General features: G+C 41.5%; 1 protein-coding gene across 7 annotated transcripts in view; it reads right to left on the bottom strand.

Annotated features, from left to right (window-relative positions):
* Positions 1 to 4,092: 4,092 nt before the first annotated feature.
* MCTP2 (multiple C2 and transmembrane domain containing 2) overlaps positions 4,093 to 20,728 on the bottom strand; it is a 243,480-nt gene continuing 226,844 nt past the window's right edge. For all 7 annotated transcript variants that reach the window (XM_011282736.4, XM_045058858.1, XM_045058860.1 and 4 more), the window contains 3 exons: positions 14,451 to 14,560; positions 8,493 to 8,590; positions 4,093 to 6,294 (listed from right to left, as the gene is read on the bottom strand). In XM_011282736.4, the coding sequence (XP_011281038.3) occupies positions 6,226 to 6,294; positions 8,493 to 8,590; positions 14,451 to 14,560 (277 nt within the window). In that variant the 3' untranslated portion in view covers positions 4,093 to 6,225. The remainder of the gene's footprint in view (positions 6,295 to 8,492; positions 8,591 to 14,450; positions 14,561 to 20,728) is intronic.

Raw genomic sequence — 20,728 nt, 5'->3', positions numbered from 1 at the left:
ACATTAATAGATACTTCTTTTCCAAATTGCTTTTACCAATTTATGTTCTCACTCACCAGCAGTATATAGGAATTTGTTTTTCCGTATCCTTAAAAACACTTGACTTTTCATGTTAGCCATTTTGGCTATGTGTAATATCATTTTCCAGAGGTTCCAATTTGCATTTGCCTGATGACTACTGATGTCAAGCACCTTTTTATATGTTTAGTGGCCATTTGGATAGGCTCTTTGGTGAAGTGACTGTTCAAGTCTTTTGCCCATTTTTGTATTGTGTTTTCAGCCTTGTCATTGTGGAAAATCTTTTTGTATTCTGGATAGAATTCTTTGCCAGATTACATACAGAGATTATGAATTGCCTTTCACTCTGTGGCTTAATCCTTTTACTCTCTTAACCATACTTCTTGAGGAAAAAGTTAATTTTAATGATCTCCAATGTATCAGTATTTTCTCATTATGATTAGCCTTTTGTTTTCCATGTAAGACATCTTTGCTTTTCACGTAGACATGAAAACGTTTTCATATCTCTATGTCTGAAATCTATTTTGCCTTCCGCTTTTAGGATTTGCAATTCATGCAGGATTGATTTTCGTGAGAATAAAGCAGGAGTCAATATTTATTTTATCCATGTGGATACTAAAGTGACCCAGTGTCATTTTTCAAAAAGGTTTTTTCCCTACGCTGCAGGCGGTTCCCACACCGAAAATACGTTACCTTTGACATAACTTGGGTGAGAGGTTAACCAAATATGTGTGGGTGTCCTGATCTTTCCTACTTCTTTAATCTATTTGTCTACACTTGTGCCTATAGCACATTGTCTAGTTACAATAACTTTATAATACATTTTGTTATCTGCCAGTGTTAATCATCTGCAAGATTGCTCTGACTATTCTTGGATTGTTGCATTTCCATGTAATTATAGAATCAGCTGCTTAATTTCTGCAAAAGTTATGATTTTTATTGGGCTTACATTTAATCTCTTGACATCTTAATATACTGAATCTTCTAATGCGCGAAGCCCTACATTTATTTATCTTCTTTCTCTCAATCATGTTTTCAACGTGGAAGCTTACACATCTTTCATAATTTTGTATTTATATTCATAAGGGATTTTGGTAAGTCATTTTCTATCCTTGTATCACCTTGCTGGATATTGGAGTGAGGATTATATTGGCTTCATAAAATATGTAGAAAAGTGTTCTTTTTTTATTTTTTATTTTTTTTACTATTTTCTGGGAGAGTTTGCACGAGATTATTCTTTCCATAAGTATTTAAAGGAATTTCATAACACTGTTTTTGTTGTTAATTACATGATTTATTACATCTAAAGCATATAGGAAGTACCTGGCAATTAATAAATGGTATAAAATGCTAACTATCCATTTTCCCCGTGTAAATCACCACATTAAAATGCCAGAAAAGCAGGCTTTATACAAAGAGACCTCCATAAAGAAGCAATGTGCTTTATGCCATTCTTTAAGTGGAACCTGCCAACATTGATCCAATTATCCACTGGTACTCGTAACATTTTCAGAAGATACTCTATTTTGATTTCCTAACCATTTTACTACCATAAAAGTTAGACTAATACTACACAAAAGAGAGGTGGGTTTTGACAAGAGTAGTTTCAAATGATACAGATCATCCCATCTTGTACTAATGAAGAGTTTTTTGTTGTGAATAGGTATACACTGAGTTCGTGACATCTAATTTTTTTTTTCCTTAATAATTCCATGCCCCTTCTTTCATTATGAGTCGCTGTGCTCTCTCCCTGTTCTCCTTCTAGTGGAATTTTTCAAGGGTTACCGCCAGGCTGCCTCCATTTTCCTAGCGCTACTCATTTCTCAACCCAAATCTGGTTTCTTTTTTTTTTACCATTCAACTGAAATGACTCATCACCACGGTCTCCACAAGTTGCCATGCCGTTAACTAAAGGTCATTCTTCTGTCCTCAACTGATGTGATCTCAGTGGTAGTTAGCACTATAGACCTGTTTTCTTGGTCTAAAAAACACCTGTTTTCTTGGAATACACTCCACCAGTTGAATTCTATGACAGTGTACGCTTACTGCTTTTTCTCTTGTTTAATATTTCTGTTTAGTCTAGGTGGACTCATCTTTATAGGGCTTTTTGAGTATTGAGTCAATTTCTCAAAGCATGGGACTTCAATCATTTCTATGAATGCTGACCCTTAAGCGTATATATTGGCACCTCTTTGAGATCCCCTTCTGAAGCCTCATCAGCTACCTCAAATTCAACATCTTCTAAAACCAGGTTCATGCTGTTCCTTTCATGGCTGCTCCTATAATTCTCTCTTAGCACATACCACCTTCCCAGACCCAACAATGACCAGACTGAGGGCCATCTTTGTTCTACTCTTTCCCTCACCCCATAGTCAAGCAACTGATAAGCTCTGCTCATTTTTTCTCCTACCCATCTCACAATTTCAGATTTTCACTCGTATTTTTTCCCATTGATACGATTTGAAGGCCCATCAATTTATCAAGACTTCACGCTGGCTCTTCCGCGAACATTCATAATTGCTAGTCCACCCACTGCAGCCAGAATATTCTTTTTCAAACTTGAATCTACAAACATCATGCCCCTTTTGAAAGGTATCTGTTTCACGTCTGCTTTTACCAAGGGAATGTAGTCTCTTTTGTTCAGGTAGGTCATCAGTATTCAGTGTATGTTCATTAAGTGATAAATGACAAGAAAAAGAATCAGAAAGTTTTTGGGTTGTTTTTTTTTTTGTTTTTTGTTTTTTTTTTACCATGCACAAATATATTTTCCTGTGATATATAGGTAATAATGACTTCACCAATATAAGACATCATTTAAATGTTTATAGTGGACATGGCCAGAGCTTATAAATAATATCACACAATATAAGCTATGCACTAAATGCAAGAAATTACTTCCTCTGATCGACCATGCTAATCTACCCAGATCAGCCCTCTGTATACATGAAAAGGGCAGAGAAGAAAAGTCGACTATGACTCACTCAATTAATCATGTATTTCCTGAGTGTCTATTAGGTGCCAGACAGGGTGCTCCATCAGTGGAGGACAGCTGGGGTCAAAAGCCTCTGGTAACTACGAGCTATAGCAGAATACGGCAAGTGCCAGAAAGATACAGAAGATGTGAGGGAACAAGAGAGAAGGGTGGAATGTAATTCAGACAAGGATGTTAGAGAAAGTCTATTTGGGGCAGGAAACTTTTAAAGAAGGGTAGAATTCAGGCACCTGGGTGTCTCAGTTGGTGACTCTTGATAACGATTCAGGTCACAATCTCACAGTTGTGACATCAGGCCTTGTGTCGGGCTCCTCACTGAGCATAGAGCCTGCTTGGGATTCTTTACCCACCCCGCACCCCCCCTTCTTCCCCGCTCATGCTCTGTCTCTCTTTCAAAATAAACAAGCATTTATTTATTTTTTATTACGTTTGTTTATTTTTGAGACAGAGAGAGACAGAGCATGAATGGGGGAGGGGCAGAGAGAGGGAGACACAGAATCCGAAACAGGCTCCAGGCTCTGAGCTGTCAGCACAGAGCCCGACGCAGGGCTCGAACTCACGGACCGCGAGATCACGACCTGAGCCGAAGTCGGCCACTTAACCAACTGAGCCACCCAGGCGCCCCAACAAGCATTTAAAAAAAACATAAAGGAAGGTAGAACTTCAGAAACCTGGAAGTACTCCTGGTGAAAAGAACAGTCGGAATGAGGTTTAATCTGGGATAATGTAATCGCCGTGACTCGTGAGAGGTTATGGAGGCCTTGGCTTAGGGGGTGGTGATCAGAAATGGACAAGATAACACGACAGCCAACACTGGATCTACAAATTCGGGGGTTGGGAAGTGTGGGAAACAACATAAGTAACAACAAATGGGATGCCCAGAGTCTCCCAGGCCAGAAGATGCCAGTGCCAGTAAGGGAAATAAGGAAACAAGAAGGAGACTATGACATTAGGAGTCCTGAACACATCAAGGGAGCAATAATGGAGTTTCTGACCCACCGAGGGATAGACGCCTTTAAGACATCCAGGCAGGGCTGGAAACAGGAGCGTGAGGTTTGAGAAGAGAACCAGGAGAGCTTGGCTAAACTTCAACATTCCTACTAAATTATCTTTAATGATCGTACTGTGAATCCACAATCCATAAATTTTATATAAAGCATTCTGGAATCTTTCATCCGAGTTTGATTACTTGTACCAGTCTTCACATTCCCCTTACAACTAACATTTTTTAACCTTCAAAGCCTCCTTAATCAATTAACACTTGTTTTCCATTGACAGTTTATTAAAGGTTGATTCGGTCCCGAATCCCAGCTGCTGTCTGCATCCTAAACTTAACGCTCCGAATTCCTGTGGGGTGACAGAGGGAGTAAGAGTCGCTAATGATGGCTCCTTGTTGGACAAATGATTTCATTTTGAAATTGCATAGCCGGAGAACAACAATAAAGTATCAGTGCTACTTTTAAAAATAAATAAGGGGTTATTTTGCTTGCGGAAAGTTTTCATTCCAGTGACTGATCAGATCTCACATGTCTGTTTAAAAATGTCTGACTTAGGTCGTTACAAAATGACAGACTATGATAAACTACATGATAGTCGGGAGTGAGACAATGAGGCATTGTTTACACAGAAGATTGAGTAACTGGTTTCACAAAAGAGGTTCTTGGATATCTATTGTATGTACAACTAAGAGATTTACTGGAGCTTTTATAATTTCTGCAAGGCTCTTTTCCAGCTAGCTTCATTAACTTGAAGCAAATCAAATCATGCAGAAATCTGGCTCAGCCAGAAAGAAACCCAGGAAGATATAATAGGAAGAAAAACAGACACGGGATGATAAGGTTTAGAATCTTTGGCATTTTTCATAAACATTTTGTTTGAAGATTATTAAATTACAACCCAGAGAGGAAAAAAAAATAGCAAAACTCACTATTAAATCTGTTTTTTTTAACCTCGACTTTTCTTTACAATACACATATATATATTATATATATATATATAATATATATATATATATAACTGCATAAAGTATGTGTCAACAAAATACGGTCTTTACAACTTAAATATCATTTGAACATAAAGATATTGGCATACATTTTATATATGCACAAAATCGGGATTTTTACCTGGGGGGTACTATGAAATGGGGCTGTAGGCATCAGATACTATTCAGGATTTGGGGATGATGCTTTTCTAGGAACGCGGTTCTGAGATATAGATGTATTACATGCAGATTATTTTGCTCAGGAACGAAAGATCATTTTGGACTGCTGCCTTATTTTTACTTTCTGCCCCCAAATGTGGGCGAATGAAGGGATTACGACAATCAGGTGAGCGGTCCACCTTCATTCATTAGTCCCTTGCTCCCCAGCCTTTACCTTTCTTTCTAAATACTTTCAGAATTCATTCATTCATCCCCCACGTCCTGCAGCTATAATATTGACATTTTATTTTGGAAATAAAGCAAAGTCAAGTCAGAAGAAATGGCGTTTTTAAGGCAACCAAATACTCTCCCTGAAACCTTCGCTTTTTGGACGAGTGGTCCCTTTGGACTTTCCGGGGCCTTCCATCGCCAGCAATGGACGGTGAAAGAGGCTGGCATCCAGCGCCGAGGTGTTGACCACAATTTTCCATACGGGTCTTCAGTAATCCCGGCTGAAAGACTCCCAAAGACTTGAGCTGATCTGGGTCATTATTTAAAAATCTATGCATGATATACACTATGTGGGGAGACGATGGCTACCAGGGATTTGCTAACTCGGAGAAACCGACTGCCTCACGTGAACAACAATCTGAAAGCAGTGTGCAGACGGGAGTGGACATGACCGGATCTTCAGGAGAATCTGGTGGAGGTACCATAACAAGTTCAAAGTCCCTCTTGAATCCAGGTGGACTCCCGGCTGTTTTCAAGGAGGCTGTTGAGACCCCTGACAGCCTTACGTTACCTTCTACGGGAGAAGGGACATCAGTCTTTCACGGTCTCTGGCTTGTTTCCTTGCGAGGGGCCGACCTGCTACGCAACCGGCACACCCGTGTGCGTGGACGTGCGCACACGTGTGCAATCGGTGCCCGTGGAGAAGCGGGGAGAAGAGGGGGAGGGCTCCACACAGCACGTGTTTTGGAAAGACACCGTGGGGACCACCGGTGGAACAGAGACATCACGGGTCTCACCGACCCCACAGGGAATCGGGTGCCGGTGGCCAGAGTTGGCGCGTGTCCTAGACGGCACTGCGCTTCTTCCGAAGGGGGCTGTGGCTGCTGCAGGGTCTCAGTTCGGCGTACTGCACCTGTGAAAACAAACAGACGGGACGCCGGCGGTTAGGTAACCCTAGCTCGCCACAGTGCGTGTTAATGGCTCCCCAAGGACAAACCGAGGCAAAGGAAGGAAGGTTCAAAGGTAATGAATCATTTTCTAAACACAGGAACATGAAGGGATTAATTGCAGGAAGGATTTGAGAAGTCATGCATCATTTCTTGAAACCAAAATATTAAAAGCAGATTTTTCTAATGAGATGCCTGGGTTTCTACCTGCTCTCGGCGCGGCCAGATAATTCCAGTTTTGCGCGTGCCCGTTTTCAGCCACAAGTACACTTAGTAACTGCCTCTTGCGAGTGTTTCCCTTAGTACACGATGCAGCGACTTACTAAGAAAGAGTCATTTCAAACTATCTACAATCTTGGAGGAAAAAAAAATGTCTCTGCAAATTATATACATTTATTTGGCCAGAGAGAAGCCCCCCCCTCCCCCCCCCAAAAATGTTGAAATGGATACTGGCCACAGAGTTAAATACATTTCTCTTAAAAATGAATTTCCTTCGCGATGTAATGGCTAAACCATCTGTGATAAACAAGAGTGCTCAGGGTGTCCCCAGTGGCAAACTGTCTATTGTGTTATTAGAAAGCACTCTTGGTGACACATGGGAGGATCTCACTAGCATATTGTAGATCTTCCTCGCTCTTTTGCTGTGTCCCTCTGTAATCACGTCACCTCCCAACTGGATGGCCGCTCTGGGGGGCCGCCGTGTCGACCGTGTAGAGACAATCCTTGCGGTGGGGCGTGCTTGATGGTGATTTCCTTTCTTCAAGGAGGCAGAGACAACCTCACGTTGCGACTGAAGTGACTGCACATTGCGATCGCATTGCTTTGGTGTGTGGGTTTTGATTGGCTGACGGCAGAATGGCTTTATTTGAAGTATTGTATTACAGACCACATGTGCTCACTGTTTTTTAGCATTTGTGCCAAACTCCCCAAGGACATCGTGTCCCATCACATATGTTGAGCTACACTTTGCCGAGAGCAGATACATGAAAAAAGCACCCTTTCCTTAGAGTGTTTTGTGAGGGTCCCCCAGGGGAGCAGGGGTGACATACCCTCCAATCTTCAATGCAAAACAAACAGGGCCGGGTTACTGTTTTATGATCATCTAATGCAAATGTTAGCGAGTAACTTCATATTCATAGAGCGCAGTTATTAGCTAATTATATTAGAAAATGGAGGTGAAAGAAATAGCATCACGGAGTCTGTTTTAATCTCTAGAACTCAGAATGAAGGGGAAAGAAATTCTAGGGCTTTTCACCTCCAAGTCACTGTAGTCACTGTAATCCGCACAAAGCTACCTGGGAACCAGCGACGCGACCGTGGCCCAGAGACGAAAATCGATACTTGATTTGGATGCTCTCAGATAATAAAGGGCTGTGGCTTTGATCATCGCGTTGGTACGTCCCACCACGGTCTCCCCATCTACCTATTCTGTGATCTCGATGCTCCTTTAGAGAAATCATTGCCTACCCTCCTTCCTCTGGATTTATGGCAGCCTGATCTGCAGGGGCCTGGATCAGCTATTCTATGAGACTTTCTGGTATTGTTGCCACGTTTAATCTCAACGCATCCACAGAAACCAGATGCCGCTGGACGAAGTACCTGTGAATAATACTTCCGATCGATCTCCGATTATGTCACGCTATGTCTGCCTTTATGTGTGAGAGTGAGTGGGGGCTTTGCCCTCAGCATCCCTCAGTCTTCAGAGGGGAAAAGATAGAAGGGAAGCCTAGGAGGTGATAAGGTCAAGGAAGAATTAAAACAAATAATAATAATCCTCCTGTCCACTACTTCCCCCAAAATGCCTGCCACGCGGCAGAGGGGGAAAATAAGAATCCCCCCAGCTTGGGATCTCCCATTCACTGAGCTCATCTTATCCTCCTGGGGGAGGCAAGCGATCATAAAACGGACGAACACCATCACACTATACCCACACAGTAGGGGTTCCAGATCATTCTTAAGTAGCTCTTTTTCCGGGTAATTTTCCGTAATCGTCTCAGGCTCGGGACAAAGGTTTCCTTGCCACCTCCCTGCAAGCCAGGCCGCTTTAAGGATTTTCTGATTCGTTATCTCAATTACCCAAGCACAGCCCTGCGCTCCTCTGACTCTGGGGCTGGCCAGACTTCAGGGTTGGGGTCCCTGCTGGTGGCGGCCGTTCATTACGTACCTTTTGAACATCAGACGGAACCCTGGAGAGGAAGTCTAACAGCTCATTATTGTCGATGGCATAGGGATTTCGAAGCTTCTTAGTAAATTTATTTATGCCTGAAAAATAGAAACACCAGGAGATCTCTTTGTCTGTCTGTGTATCCATCTGTCTGTCTGTCTCTTTAAAAACTCTCCTGACTGGGGGAGAGGGGCATTCACAAGTCAAAATTAGTGTAAAACAATTACTAGACCTCATGTCACGCACACGTTGCTGTCATGTGAAATCATTCACAAATGCCTGGTCTTGAACGAAGGCAGGGTGGGGCGGGGGTGGGGGTGGGGGTTCTGTGGGACAGGAGCTCTGCCTTCTTGGACTGTGAAAATCCCATTACAATCCCAGCAGCAGGGCGGCAGAAACACACATGAAAACAGAGTAGCTCATCGGCTTTTTTGGACTAGGCTGATTAACAGCCCCCTCTGCTAAGAAAACCAATGTCCCAGATGGGAAAAGGCCTTCATTAGCCCAAACAAGTCTCTGCTTGGGGGCTCTGGACCACACGTAGCAGTGGGAGGTGGAGGGGCGGCCGTTGCCTTTTTTGTTGTTAAAAAGAAACTGCAGAAATCTCTCTCCCCTACCCCAACTCATTTGCACCGGTTTCTCTCCTCTCCCGGCAGAACAGAACCTGACATGTTGACTGTAACTTTGATGCTACAGGAAACCGTGAAAAGCTATCACTGGAAATTAGCCTGCTCTGGTTGCTAACTGAATTTACGGACCGCAAGGCGGTGCGTGGGTTTGTCTCGTCCATGGAGTCCCTGCTAATTCAGGACGGGGACCGTAGTAATTAGAGGAGGTTCAACGTGGAAGGTGTCTTTGAAGGGTGCACCTTGGGTGCGTGGGCATGTCCGGGGGGACGTTCCGCCTGCGGTTTTCTTTCCAGAGGGGATGTACCTGTCGGCCACCTCTGTTTCCTACTCTGCTCCTCGGAGCTGCTGCTAAGAGCTCATCAGCCACTGTCTTTTCACCAAAGGTCAACTCTTTTCCATGCTGAGTTTTCAAAAGCCCAGAGACCGGGTGGTGGGCTTCAGAAGCCTTGCCATGGAGTGTTTGTTTACTAGCAAAGATCAGTGCTTGTTTATTAGCAAAGATCAGTGTTTGTTTATTACCTGGCCATCCCAATGATGCTGAAAGAATTCTCACCTTCGATGAGCCCTTTTACCCCAAAGCCGGCCCAACACACAAAAGCTTTGATGTTTTTCTTCATTAGATAGTATTTTGCTTTCCTCTAACGGCTGAGCTTCCTGAGTGACATGATAGCTGACACAATGCAACCTCCGGTCATTTCCTTCGAGGGTCAGATTTACATCTGCTTTGCAAATGGGAGCCAGCCACTGTTCATGAGTAACTGGTGTCTTGGCCATAGGGCTGGGGAAGCCTTCTTGCGGACGACCCTTTTTCTCCCAAGTCCAAGCTGCACTAGGCCTTTCTTCCCTCTCCCCCGCGGCAAGCTTCGTGTTTCTAGCTGAAATTGCCCCGAGTTCCTTTAAACTGAAATACTCTCGCGCTGTGTTATTCTAAAGACACTTAATTGTAGCATGGGCTTTTTTGGCGAGAGAAAACAGACAAGGCGAAATGATGAAGGGAGACAAAGACGTATTGAGAAAAGATATATCTTCTATTGTTAATTATATATAGTGTGCGCATCTGGAGCCTTTACAATGAGCAGCAAGGCAGGGATAATATCGCAGCCGATCAAAACACTGCATTCTTAGTCACTGAGAAGATTATAAACCTGCACAGTAGCTCAAACGCACCAACAAGGGCAGAAGGAGCCCCATAATGCACTGAGACTGTCTGTTTGAACAACTTAGGATAAAAATTACAAGGCGCTCAGATGGCGTGCTGCAAAAGCCCACCTTATTTTGTAAAGCCATCAAATGGCGTCATTACTTACTGCATGAGCCCAAGTGTCAACAGGGGATCAGGTACTCCTGGGTCATCATTAAGGGACGATGAAGCGAGGAACAAGCGTTACGGAACAGCCATATCTTGGCCCCAGCTCTGGCATCCCCGTGTGGTAGCTGTGTGGTTTCAGGCAAACCACTTAACCTTTCTGTGACTCAGACTACTTACATTAAAATCTGAGCAAAAAAAGATCTGCCCTATTATATATATAGTGTCGTAGGTTGATGGCAGAATTACGTTGCACAACGTAAGCTAGAAGATTCTGCACTCTGAAATTCTGTAACAATGAAGGGGGCTACCATCATCACTCCAGATGTCAACAAGCCCCAAACCAAAGGGCGTGGATAGGAGAAGAATCGTTACACTGTTAGGCATGTGATCCCACACAGCCAGATTTGGAAGCTGTACCTTTTTCGGTAGCATGATAGACACGCCTTTCGATTTTTTCCCCTGAATACAGAGAGGCAAAGGGCACCTCTGCTGTGAATGTTAATTTTGTAGCACACGAAAACCGTGGGAATCCAAATACTGAGGGATAACGTTTGGCAAAGACACTATCATTTAATGGTCCCGGATCACAAACTGAACAGATCATTAGAGTGTAATGAGATCCCCAGCAAAAAATAAATAAATAAATTAATTAATTAATTAATTAATTAATTAAAAAATAAATAAATAAAAAAGTCTCTTGAAGAAAGCTGGAAAAATTGGATGACTGCTTGGCACACATGGCCACAGGTGAATAAGTACCTGAAAGAGAATTATAACACTATTTTTCAGGTACTTTTATGAGTGACTTGGGATGTACCCTGACCTCGATACATCAATAGGAGTGGGTGAGATGGGGCTGAGGGTCCTTGCTTGCACATGTATCCAACGCTAAGTGCTTGCCACCGAAAAGACATTGTGGTATGACAAATGGAGATATAATGTTGAATAAGTCATGGGTCCTTCTTCCAAGAAGCTCAAAATCTAGCTTGGGGAGTTCATCTCCACCTTGGAACAACAGAAGTACCTCAGAGCAGAGCTCCAGTATCTATGATGTAAATAGAATGGAAGGAATATGAAACACCTTTCCAAGGGGACAGAAAACCCGCTTGGGATCTAACCCTAAGAAAGGTCTTGCCTCCTAGAAATACATCAAATAAGTGATCAAACTTCAGTACATCTGGTTTCCTTAAGACAATTTCATCTATCCCTCTCAAACTGCTTCTCATATAATTTTCCAAATCTACACTCCCACACTAGAGAGGTGGGTGGTGGGCTCAAAAGAAATGCCATTCATGTAGACCACAGCTATGAAACTTGCAGGACTCCTCCACTCGTTAAATATCCGTCAAGTACTTGTTAAAGATCTACTACCTTTATGTTGCTCCGCCAGGAACTATAGGCTAAAGAGGAAAGAAAAGTGTCCTACCCTTCAAGACCTTACAATGGAGTTGGTGAGTCAAGGAACATTGCTTATGGCCATTATGAAATTAGGCTGCTTCCTGAGGCGTATGTTAAGTCATTCTCATACTTCATCATGAGTTCTACAAAAACATCCTTTGGTGTGTAGAATATGGAAATAGAGAACATACAGCTAAATAGCTTTGTTCCAAAGGGTTAAAAATATTGGACCAAAAAAAAGACAAAAACAAAAAAAACCAAAACTCAGGATCTTACCACTTTTAGGACTCACTGGAAATGAATAAATAACTCAGAATAATAAATAATCTGATCCTTAATAAAGTGAAAAGGAACACTAGAAATTTAAGACATATGAAGTGATCTTCCACATGAGAAAGTCTCTACCAAGGATACAGTCGTATAGGAGATGTCTAAAGGAATGCCCTGGGTCCATGTTACCTAATAACTAATTTGTCTTGGAAAAGAAAATAGAATTGTACCGTATATTCCGTGATGGCACGGCAGATTTCATTCAATGAGCCAACAGATCATGTGTTGACTGTCAAAGCTTTTGACTACATCATATATGGTGAAGTCATCAATAAACTATAAGCCCCCATCTAGAATGCAAAACTAAAGGACCAGACGCAAAAGACGAAGCTCACAGGGTTACTGTCAGCTAGGGAGAACATAATAAAGTCCACTCTCTTCAATAATTTCATCCATAAGCTAAATTAAAACAACAGCAATATCTTATTAATTAGATGCCAAACTTTGGTGTTGGAGAGCTGCCAAGATCTTGGAGGATGAGATCAGACATCAAAGCAATTCTGGATAAACAGAAAGAGGGACTGGAATTCAAAAACTGACTATCACAGGAGGAGAGATAGCATAGTCTTCTTTGTGGGGGGCAAGATGCAGAAAAGCAAATCAAGCGTGCACTAGAATGATTAGGAAATCATGAGAAACGGGGTTTGATAAGCTGACCATGCATTCAACTCACACTAGCTTAAAAATGAACAGAATATTGGCCAAATAATCCTCGTGATTTTGAATCATGTTTTGGTTAGGGGCAGACAATAGTTTTAAGATCTGCATTTTAAAGGTGGCCAGTTGAGTGGATTCGGAAACTCATTCTTAATGGAAAACAATTAAGAAAGAGTGAGACTGTTCGGTCTAAATAGATAACATTTAGTACAGAAGGTATGCTGGGAAATACTTTCACAAAATGTTCCTTCTTGATCAATGGATCTGAAGAGCTCCACGCTCTCTTTCGAAGGGTCCATAGAACCATGTGCTAGCATTGTTGCACAACACAGAAACAAATAAACAAAAACTAAGCATGTCTAGAAGACTTTCCCCAAGAGTGAAGGTCATCAAGGCTCAAAACTGACCCCTAAGGAGGGAAATGAGAATATCTTTTTCTTTTCTCAGGCTTGGCGGTAAAAGAGAGATCCTTCTTCACACGGAATTTTCATTTCCTCGACGAAACAGAGAACCAGTGGATTATGTTCCCTTAAAATCATTCCACCTCTGAAGTTTTATGAGTTATTCTATTTTTTCGAAGGCTTTTCCTAGTTCAGAATGTCTACACTTGGCTTTCCTCGTCGGCAGGACTCTACTCCTGTGGGTTCTCTTTGAAAAGGTCTACATTTAATGGTTTTAGAAAGGTTGTAGCTTTTTATCTGACATTTGCAGCGTCTCAGTTTTTGCTTAAAGATGAATGCATCTCAATGCAGTCACTTGTGTTTGTAAGTTCTCGGAACATTTTAACATCTGAGGATCCCTGGAAGGGGGTGGCTGTGATTGAGAACTCAGCAGTAGTCATAGGAGCCAAGTAACACTACGACGGGCAGACTCTTACGGAAAAGGGTTGATTGCTTCTCCAACAATTAACCGACTGTAATGCACCCTCCTTCTATCAACCCAGAGCCCACCCAGCAACAGACACAAATATTCACAAAGCTGCTTGTATTTTGTCCAGCTGCTAGCTTGCGTAGTAAATCAAGCCGTGACATTTATTTCGAGTTTGTGAATTTGTTTCTGCTTTTGTAGAGCAGCTCAACTTTATACAGGCACCCCGTTTACCCTGCTAAATAATAGCTTCCTCTTCCATCAGGCACTGGTTAGGGAGTAGCTACCCACCTTCCTCTCTACTGCTTCTGGATTTAAGTATGGGGTTTAGGTTATTTTTCCTCCAGGGGAGAGGAAGTGTCAGAAGCAGCCCGGCAGTGGCCAGATCTACTTCTACATAATGTAAAGGGCGAGATGCAGGTGGTTGCTCACTGTTTGAATAACTGTTTCCTCAAAGTTAACCGGGCCATGGCAATATATTATTCAAGAGTATTTATGACTGCGAAAGCCCAAAGGGAAATCACATGCACCATCACATTTTTATTGGATTGCAATTATGCAGGAGGCCTGTACATATCTGTGCTGACTGTTCACGCAATTGGCCTTTTCAGGGAGGTCCTGGAAGTTTTTTGTTCCCCAAACGCCTTCCTTAATCTCGTGTTTAATTGCCAACAAGAGCACACTTAAAGTTTATAGTCCCACTTTACAAATGAGTAACTGATTCTTACCTGAAATCGACTGCTAGGAGAAGGCCCATGCCCAACTTACCCCAGATTAAAATGATGTACCGGAGTGGAATAAAATACAAAGTGACGGTGGCCACTGCCAGGATCAAGCAGGCCAGGAAGGAAAGGAATGGGACTGTCCAGTTAAACGTGCTGTAGACAAACCACAAAGATGTCATTTTCTCGCATGCTCGGGCACAGCTGTGCGACGTTCATCGTGCCATTGTTTATTTTTTTAAGGTCTTATTTTATTTTTTAAGACACAGAGAGGGACAGAACACGAGTGGGGGAGGGGCAGAGAGAGAGAGAGAGAGAGAGGGAGACACAGAATCCACAGCAGGCTCCAGGCTCTGACCTGTTAGAGCCCACGCAGGGCTCAACCCATGAACGGTAAGATCATGACCTGAGCCGAAGTTGGATGCTTAACCAACTGAGTCACCCAGGCGCCCCTAAAAACCACAGATTTGAATCTAAACATATCAGTAACCACATTAAATTTGAAGGGACTAAAAAAAAAAATTGAGGGGACTACAAGCTATAATGAAAAGCTAGCGATGGTCAGAAAGAAGAAAGATACCTAAAATATAAACAGAAAATAATAGGAAAGGATATATTATGAAGAAACCAATAAGTGGGAGGTGGTGTGGCCATATTAATATAAGATACTAAGGTAAAATTTCATTTATTGTTTAGAGATAAATACATCACTTCCAACTGATTAATGATCTAATTCACCAGGAAACTATAGCAATTTTAATACATACAACCCAATTAACATAGCTTTGGAACACAGAAAGCAAAAACTGACCAAGCTACAAGGAGAAATAGACAAATCCACAGTGGAAAGTTTTGACATACATCTCTAAGTAATTGATACAAGAAGCCCAACCGAAAATGAAAATCAGAATATAAAAGATTGAATGTGGGGCGCCTGGGTGACTCAGTCGGTGAAGCTGAAGCATCCTGACTTCGGCTCAGGTCATGATCTCACACTCTGTGAGTTTGAGCCCCGCGTCGGGCTCTGTGCTGACAGCTCAGAGCTTGGAGCTTGCTTGCTTCAGATTCTGTGTCTCCCTCTCTCTCTGCCCCTCCCCTGCTCATGCTCCGTCTCTCTCTGTCTCAAAAATAAATAAAAACATTAAAATATATATATATATTGAATGCAATCAACAAATTTAATCAATGAATATATATCCAGAACGATATCCTAGATAACCTTTTCAAGCACACATGGAAAATTTACAAAAGTAGGCCATTTTCTCAATGAATATTTTCTGACCATAAAGCAATTAAGCTAGAAACCAGGAACAAAAAGATAACCAGGAAATATTCAAATACTTGGAAATTAAGCAATATGCTTCTTGGCCAAAGAAGAAATAAAAACAGGGAGTAAAAATTTTTTATTAAATCTGAATGATAATGAAAATATCAACACCAAAATGTCTGGCCTGGAGCTAAAGCTGTGCTTATAGACAATTGTAGAACTTTAAATGCTCTTTAAATGTTAGGAAGATTAGAAAGACGGGAAAAGAGTTAGAAAAAAATACTGAATTCATCCCAAGGAAAATAAAAGGAAGAAAGGAATAAAAATAAGGGTACTACTAATTAATGAAAAAGAAAGCAGGTTAACAGTTAGGATTAACAAAGGCCAGTGATAGCTCCTTCTAAAGACTAACTTAATTGATAAATCCCCACCAAGAAAGAAGGTTAAACGCAATTAATATCAAGCACAAAAAAGTGGACAAAGCTACAGATCCTACTGACATTCAAGATAGGATTTTATCCAATAAGAGGATTTTATTAACAAATTTATTCCAAAAAGTAGAAAATTTAAACAAAATGGGGAAAACCCAGAAAATGACCACTTATAAAAACAGACGTGAGAAGAAACAGAATGGCCAAACACATCTATTTTACCAAAATCGAATATTCAGTGAAAACCTGTCCTAAAAGAAAACTCCAGGCCCAGATGCTTCCCCAGCAAATTCTAGCAAATCTTAAAGGAAGCAATGACACCAGGCGTATGCAAACTCTTCCAGATAATGATAGAGAGAACGCTTTGTAGGAGTCTAGAATAATCTTCTCTCCATAAGGAATTTTCAAGAACAGAAAATTAGAGATCAAATCTCATTAGTGATGACAGCTGCAATAATTCTATGCAAAGTAACAGTAAATAAAATACAGCAAAATACAAAAGGAGAGATTATATAGCATGATGAAGTTGGGTTTATTCCATACAGTGGAACACTGGCTTAACATTTGAAAGCCAATCACAATAATAGACCACATTAACAAAAATAACGGAGGAAAAAAACCAAAACAAAACATCATCTTAGTGAATGCAGAAGAAAAGTTTGATAAAACTCAACTCACATTCACGATAAAAACTCCTAGTAAATTAAGAATAAAAGGAACTTCCCCAATTTGATACAACATCTTTACAAAACCCTATAGCAAACATCATCCTTAGAACGAAATGTTGAAAGATTTTTTTCTCTGATATCACATAGGAGAAGAGTGTTCAGCCATGCCAATTCTGTTCTACCATAAAGTAAGAAAACATAGAAAAATGTAGAAGGATTGGAAAATAAGGAATAAACAATTATTCCTAAAAAATACGTTTCCGCAGTAGAAAATTAAGGATAATAATCTTCAGATAAAAATTAAGATAACTAGGTTTACCAAAATTTAGAAATACAAAGTCAGTGTGGGGAAATTCATTTCACTTCTATATCCCAGGAACAAATAAGTAAAAATGCAATCTGAAAAAAAAAAGATACCATTTAAAATACCATGAAACAAATCAAGGACTTAGGAATATATCTCACAAAAATGCGTCACACTTCTATACATACAACTCTAAAATAATACTGGAAGAAATTCAAGATGGCCTGAATAGATAGAAGAGTACATTAGAAAACTTAAAAGTTTATCAAGATGTCAATTACTTCCCAATTAATGCAATCCTTATCAAAATCTCAATAGTTGTCTGTGTGTGTACAAGCGAGTCGTGTGTCATGTGTATCAGCACTGGGTGTTAAAAATGAAGACGTGTATCAGACACTGTCACAAACACACTGTCAGATTTGCTCTCCCAACAGCAAAGTCCGTTAACTCTTGCGTCTTCCCCTGAGCAACTCACAATGTTAGCGGAGAGCATTTTAATGTTTTCAAAAAAGAAGGGGACATTCACTGTTTACATTTTTTTTTTAAATTTAAGACACAGAAAAAGAAAGTCAAGGCAGTTTTTCAAAAATAATATTCATAACAGTCCATGTTTTTAAGCTAGTAATGCGTCTGTCTACTGGTCTGAGCTCTTTTCATGTACTAATTCCTTTAATTCTTACAAAAACAATGTTATGAAGCAGGAATAATTATTACTCCCATTCTATAAATGAGGACTGAGTCATAAAAGTTAAATAATTGGCCCCAGATCACGTACCTTCCACACAAGTGGCAGAATTGGGATCTGAATTCAGAAAGTCAGCTCAAGAGCCCTCTCACTGCCCTCTACAGTAGGCACTTTAGAACACGTAAAAAGGTGTATTTTGCTCATTTAATTGATTCAATACTCCTGTTCATACTGAGGACTTAATTCAAAGACATTATACTGTAATACCTCTAACACTCAAGAACTTACTAGACCTTCCCTTTGTTATCATGGAATATCTTATGCTAGTTTCCAAGAACACCCAAGGTGGATAAACCCTGATAAATCTAAGCTTTCCATCTCAAAATCAAACACTGGGTGAAACATTGTCACAGACTTCTCTAGTTTTCCTGACTTGAGAGCTCCCTAAATTCCTAAGAAAGCAATCCCTGACTCGGGAAGTCGTGAGACAAATGAGCCACACCCTTCAGTTAGTGGAAAAAAAAAAAAATCAGTGACTCTTCTTTGTTCATTCGATCATTCAGGCTTACTAATATGTCTTAAGAATATCATTTTCCCAGTTCCAAAGCACTAAACAAAAATGACTGACTACATCCGGTAAGGGGGGGTCCAGCCCCATCCAGTACTTCTTCCCCCAGTTGGGTGTCCCAGTAGTTGACCTTTATGCCCATGGAACCATTATTTCTCTCATTTGCCAGGCTAGGACAAATGAATTCTTCTGACTTTACTACGCATGGAAACACGATCGACTGGTCATATAATTCTATAGATTACTCTTTTGTAATGTACCCCACACGATGCTTTCATTCACGAGGCATGGTTCTCATCCTCCCTTGTGAACTTTTTCCTCACACCTAGCCTCTGGCCCTCTCCTTGGTCTTTCTGACTTCATTCTTTGTTCCTTTCAGCACATCACTCTCAGAGTAAACACCGGCTGAATCAGACTATCACTCCCCATGCCCTCGCTTTGATTCAAGCTGCCCTTAACCTCCTTCCTCATCTTCACTGCTTAGTATTTCTCGACGCCATTTTCTAACAGAAGTTCTACTTCCTACGGATGTGCCTTCCAAACCTGACTCTGGACCATTTGCAGGGATGGCTTCCCTGTCCTACGTGTTTCTCATCGTCTCCTCTGTGGAGATTTCCCTGCCCGTGCGAAGATACAAGTGTTAAAGCCAACACTCCATCATGACAGGACAAATAAAATACAGCACTCTTCTGACCCATCCAGCCTGCTGTCTGAGATAATCTAGATGCTACATGTTCAGTGACTGTGCTAGCCTGTTACATGCTAACGTTTGAAACAAGTACAATATTAGGGAAGATAATTAGAGAAAGTAGAGAAGAGTTAGAAGAAGAAAATATGAATGGGGTCTTCCCAGTCAGGAATGAGGAAGCCTTGCTCTAAGAGTTTTATGTAAGCTTATTTATTTACTAGTTGCCAGAAGTTGGGTAAAAGTTTTCTTGGTCCTTAAACACTGAATTACAATGGAATATTCCAGCAGAGTTACACATGCCGTCCCACTTGAATGCCCAGTAGGACCTTTAAGGTCACAGTAGTAATGAATGGCCAAAGAATTAATAGGAGTAGAGCCTCATGAGCCTTCCTTCCTGTGCTGCAGCTGGGCAGAACAGTACTCTGTTCATGGCTGAAAATACATCTCAGACATGGCCACCACAGCTGTGCTGGGCACAGCTGCCCCTCAGACGCACTGCAGAGATGGGGGCCTGTCTAAATCGCCCTGCCTTCTTCTCTCATCAGACACATTTCCTTGACCATTATCAGCTGCACAACAGCCACATTTGTCTGTCAGAGACCTTTGAGCATGGAGACAATTTTACCAAACGACACGGTCTTCCTTCCTCGGTCTTGCCCCCACTCCACATCCTCTTATCCTCCTTGCTTCCAGAATGTTCCTCACTCAATTTTTTTTTTTTTCCACCCACTCAAGGCCCTGTACGATCTGCCTTACCTCCACGCACCGCCATCACCATCTGCTGTCACACAGACATACTAAGCCCCCACACACTCCCTGTATCTAGTACAGTCTCGGGCTTTGAACCTTCGCACAAAGTCTCCCACTTACTGACTTCTTGATTCTTCGACTCTTTCCTCAACTGTCTCTTTCCATTATCAGACATGCTGATAAGGTATTGTTTCTTCAGAACTACCCTCTGTCGGTCTTTCTCTCTCCTACATCCCTTTCTGGGCTGGTCAGATCTCTCCTAACAGCCTGCCTTACCGCTATGTCACATCAGTGCAACTGAATTCTAATTGTCTTATTACTATTCTCCCTCACTGGGAAATAGCTCCTTAGAGGAAAATGACATTGTAGGGTAGTAGTGAGGCGGGTGGGTTAACATCTAAGCTTCTTCAGGGGACCTGGGTGGCTCAGTCAGTTGAGTGTCTGACTTCAGCCTCAGGTCATGATCTCACAGTTCGTGAGTTCGAGCCCTCTGTCGGGCCCTGTGCTGACAGCTCAGAGCCTGGAGCCTGCTTCGGATTCTGTATCTCCCTCTCTTTCTGCCCCTCCCCTGCTCACCGCCACCCCTCCACTCCCAAAGTAAATATCAAAAAAAAAAAATTTTTTTTTTAATTTAAGCTTCTTCACTTACTAGTTCTGTGACCTTGGGCTACAGAGTTAATCACTCTCTGATTCCATTTCCTCATCTGTAAAATGGGTAGATTAACAATCCTTAATCCATAGGCTTTCAGGAATCCTGTAATCTGATTCCTCTCAGTAACTTCTTAAATAAATTAGTATGTGTGAAGAGTTTACAACAGTGTCTGGCCAGCACATGATGTGAGCTGATGTTGCTATTATCATGGTTTTATGGAATATTTCTCATTCTTAGACCAGGTCAGTGCCTGAAACTTAGAACTGAGAGTTAATAAGTGAATGAAGGGAGAACTACTATGCCCTTCTGAA

The sequence above is a fragment of the Felis catus genome, chromosome B3 (assembly GCF_018350175.1).
Source record: "Felis catus isolate Fca126 chromosome B3, F.catus_Fca126_mat1.0, whole genome shotgun sequence".
Classification (NCBI taxonomy): Eukaryota; Metazoa; Chordata; class Mammalia; order Carnivora; family Felidae; genus Felis; species Felis catus.
This window is presented reverse-complemented; position numbering and strand designations above follow the sequence as displayed.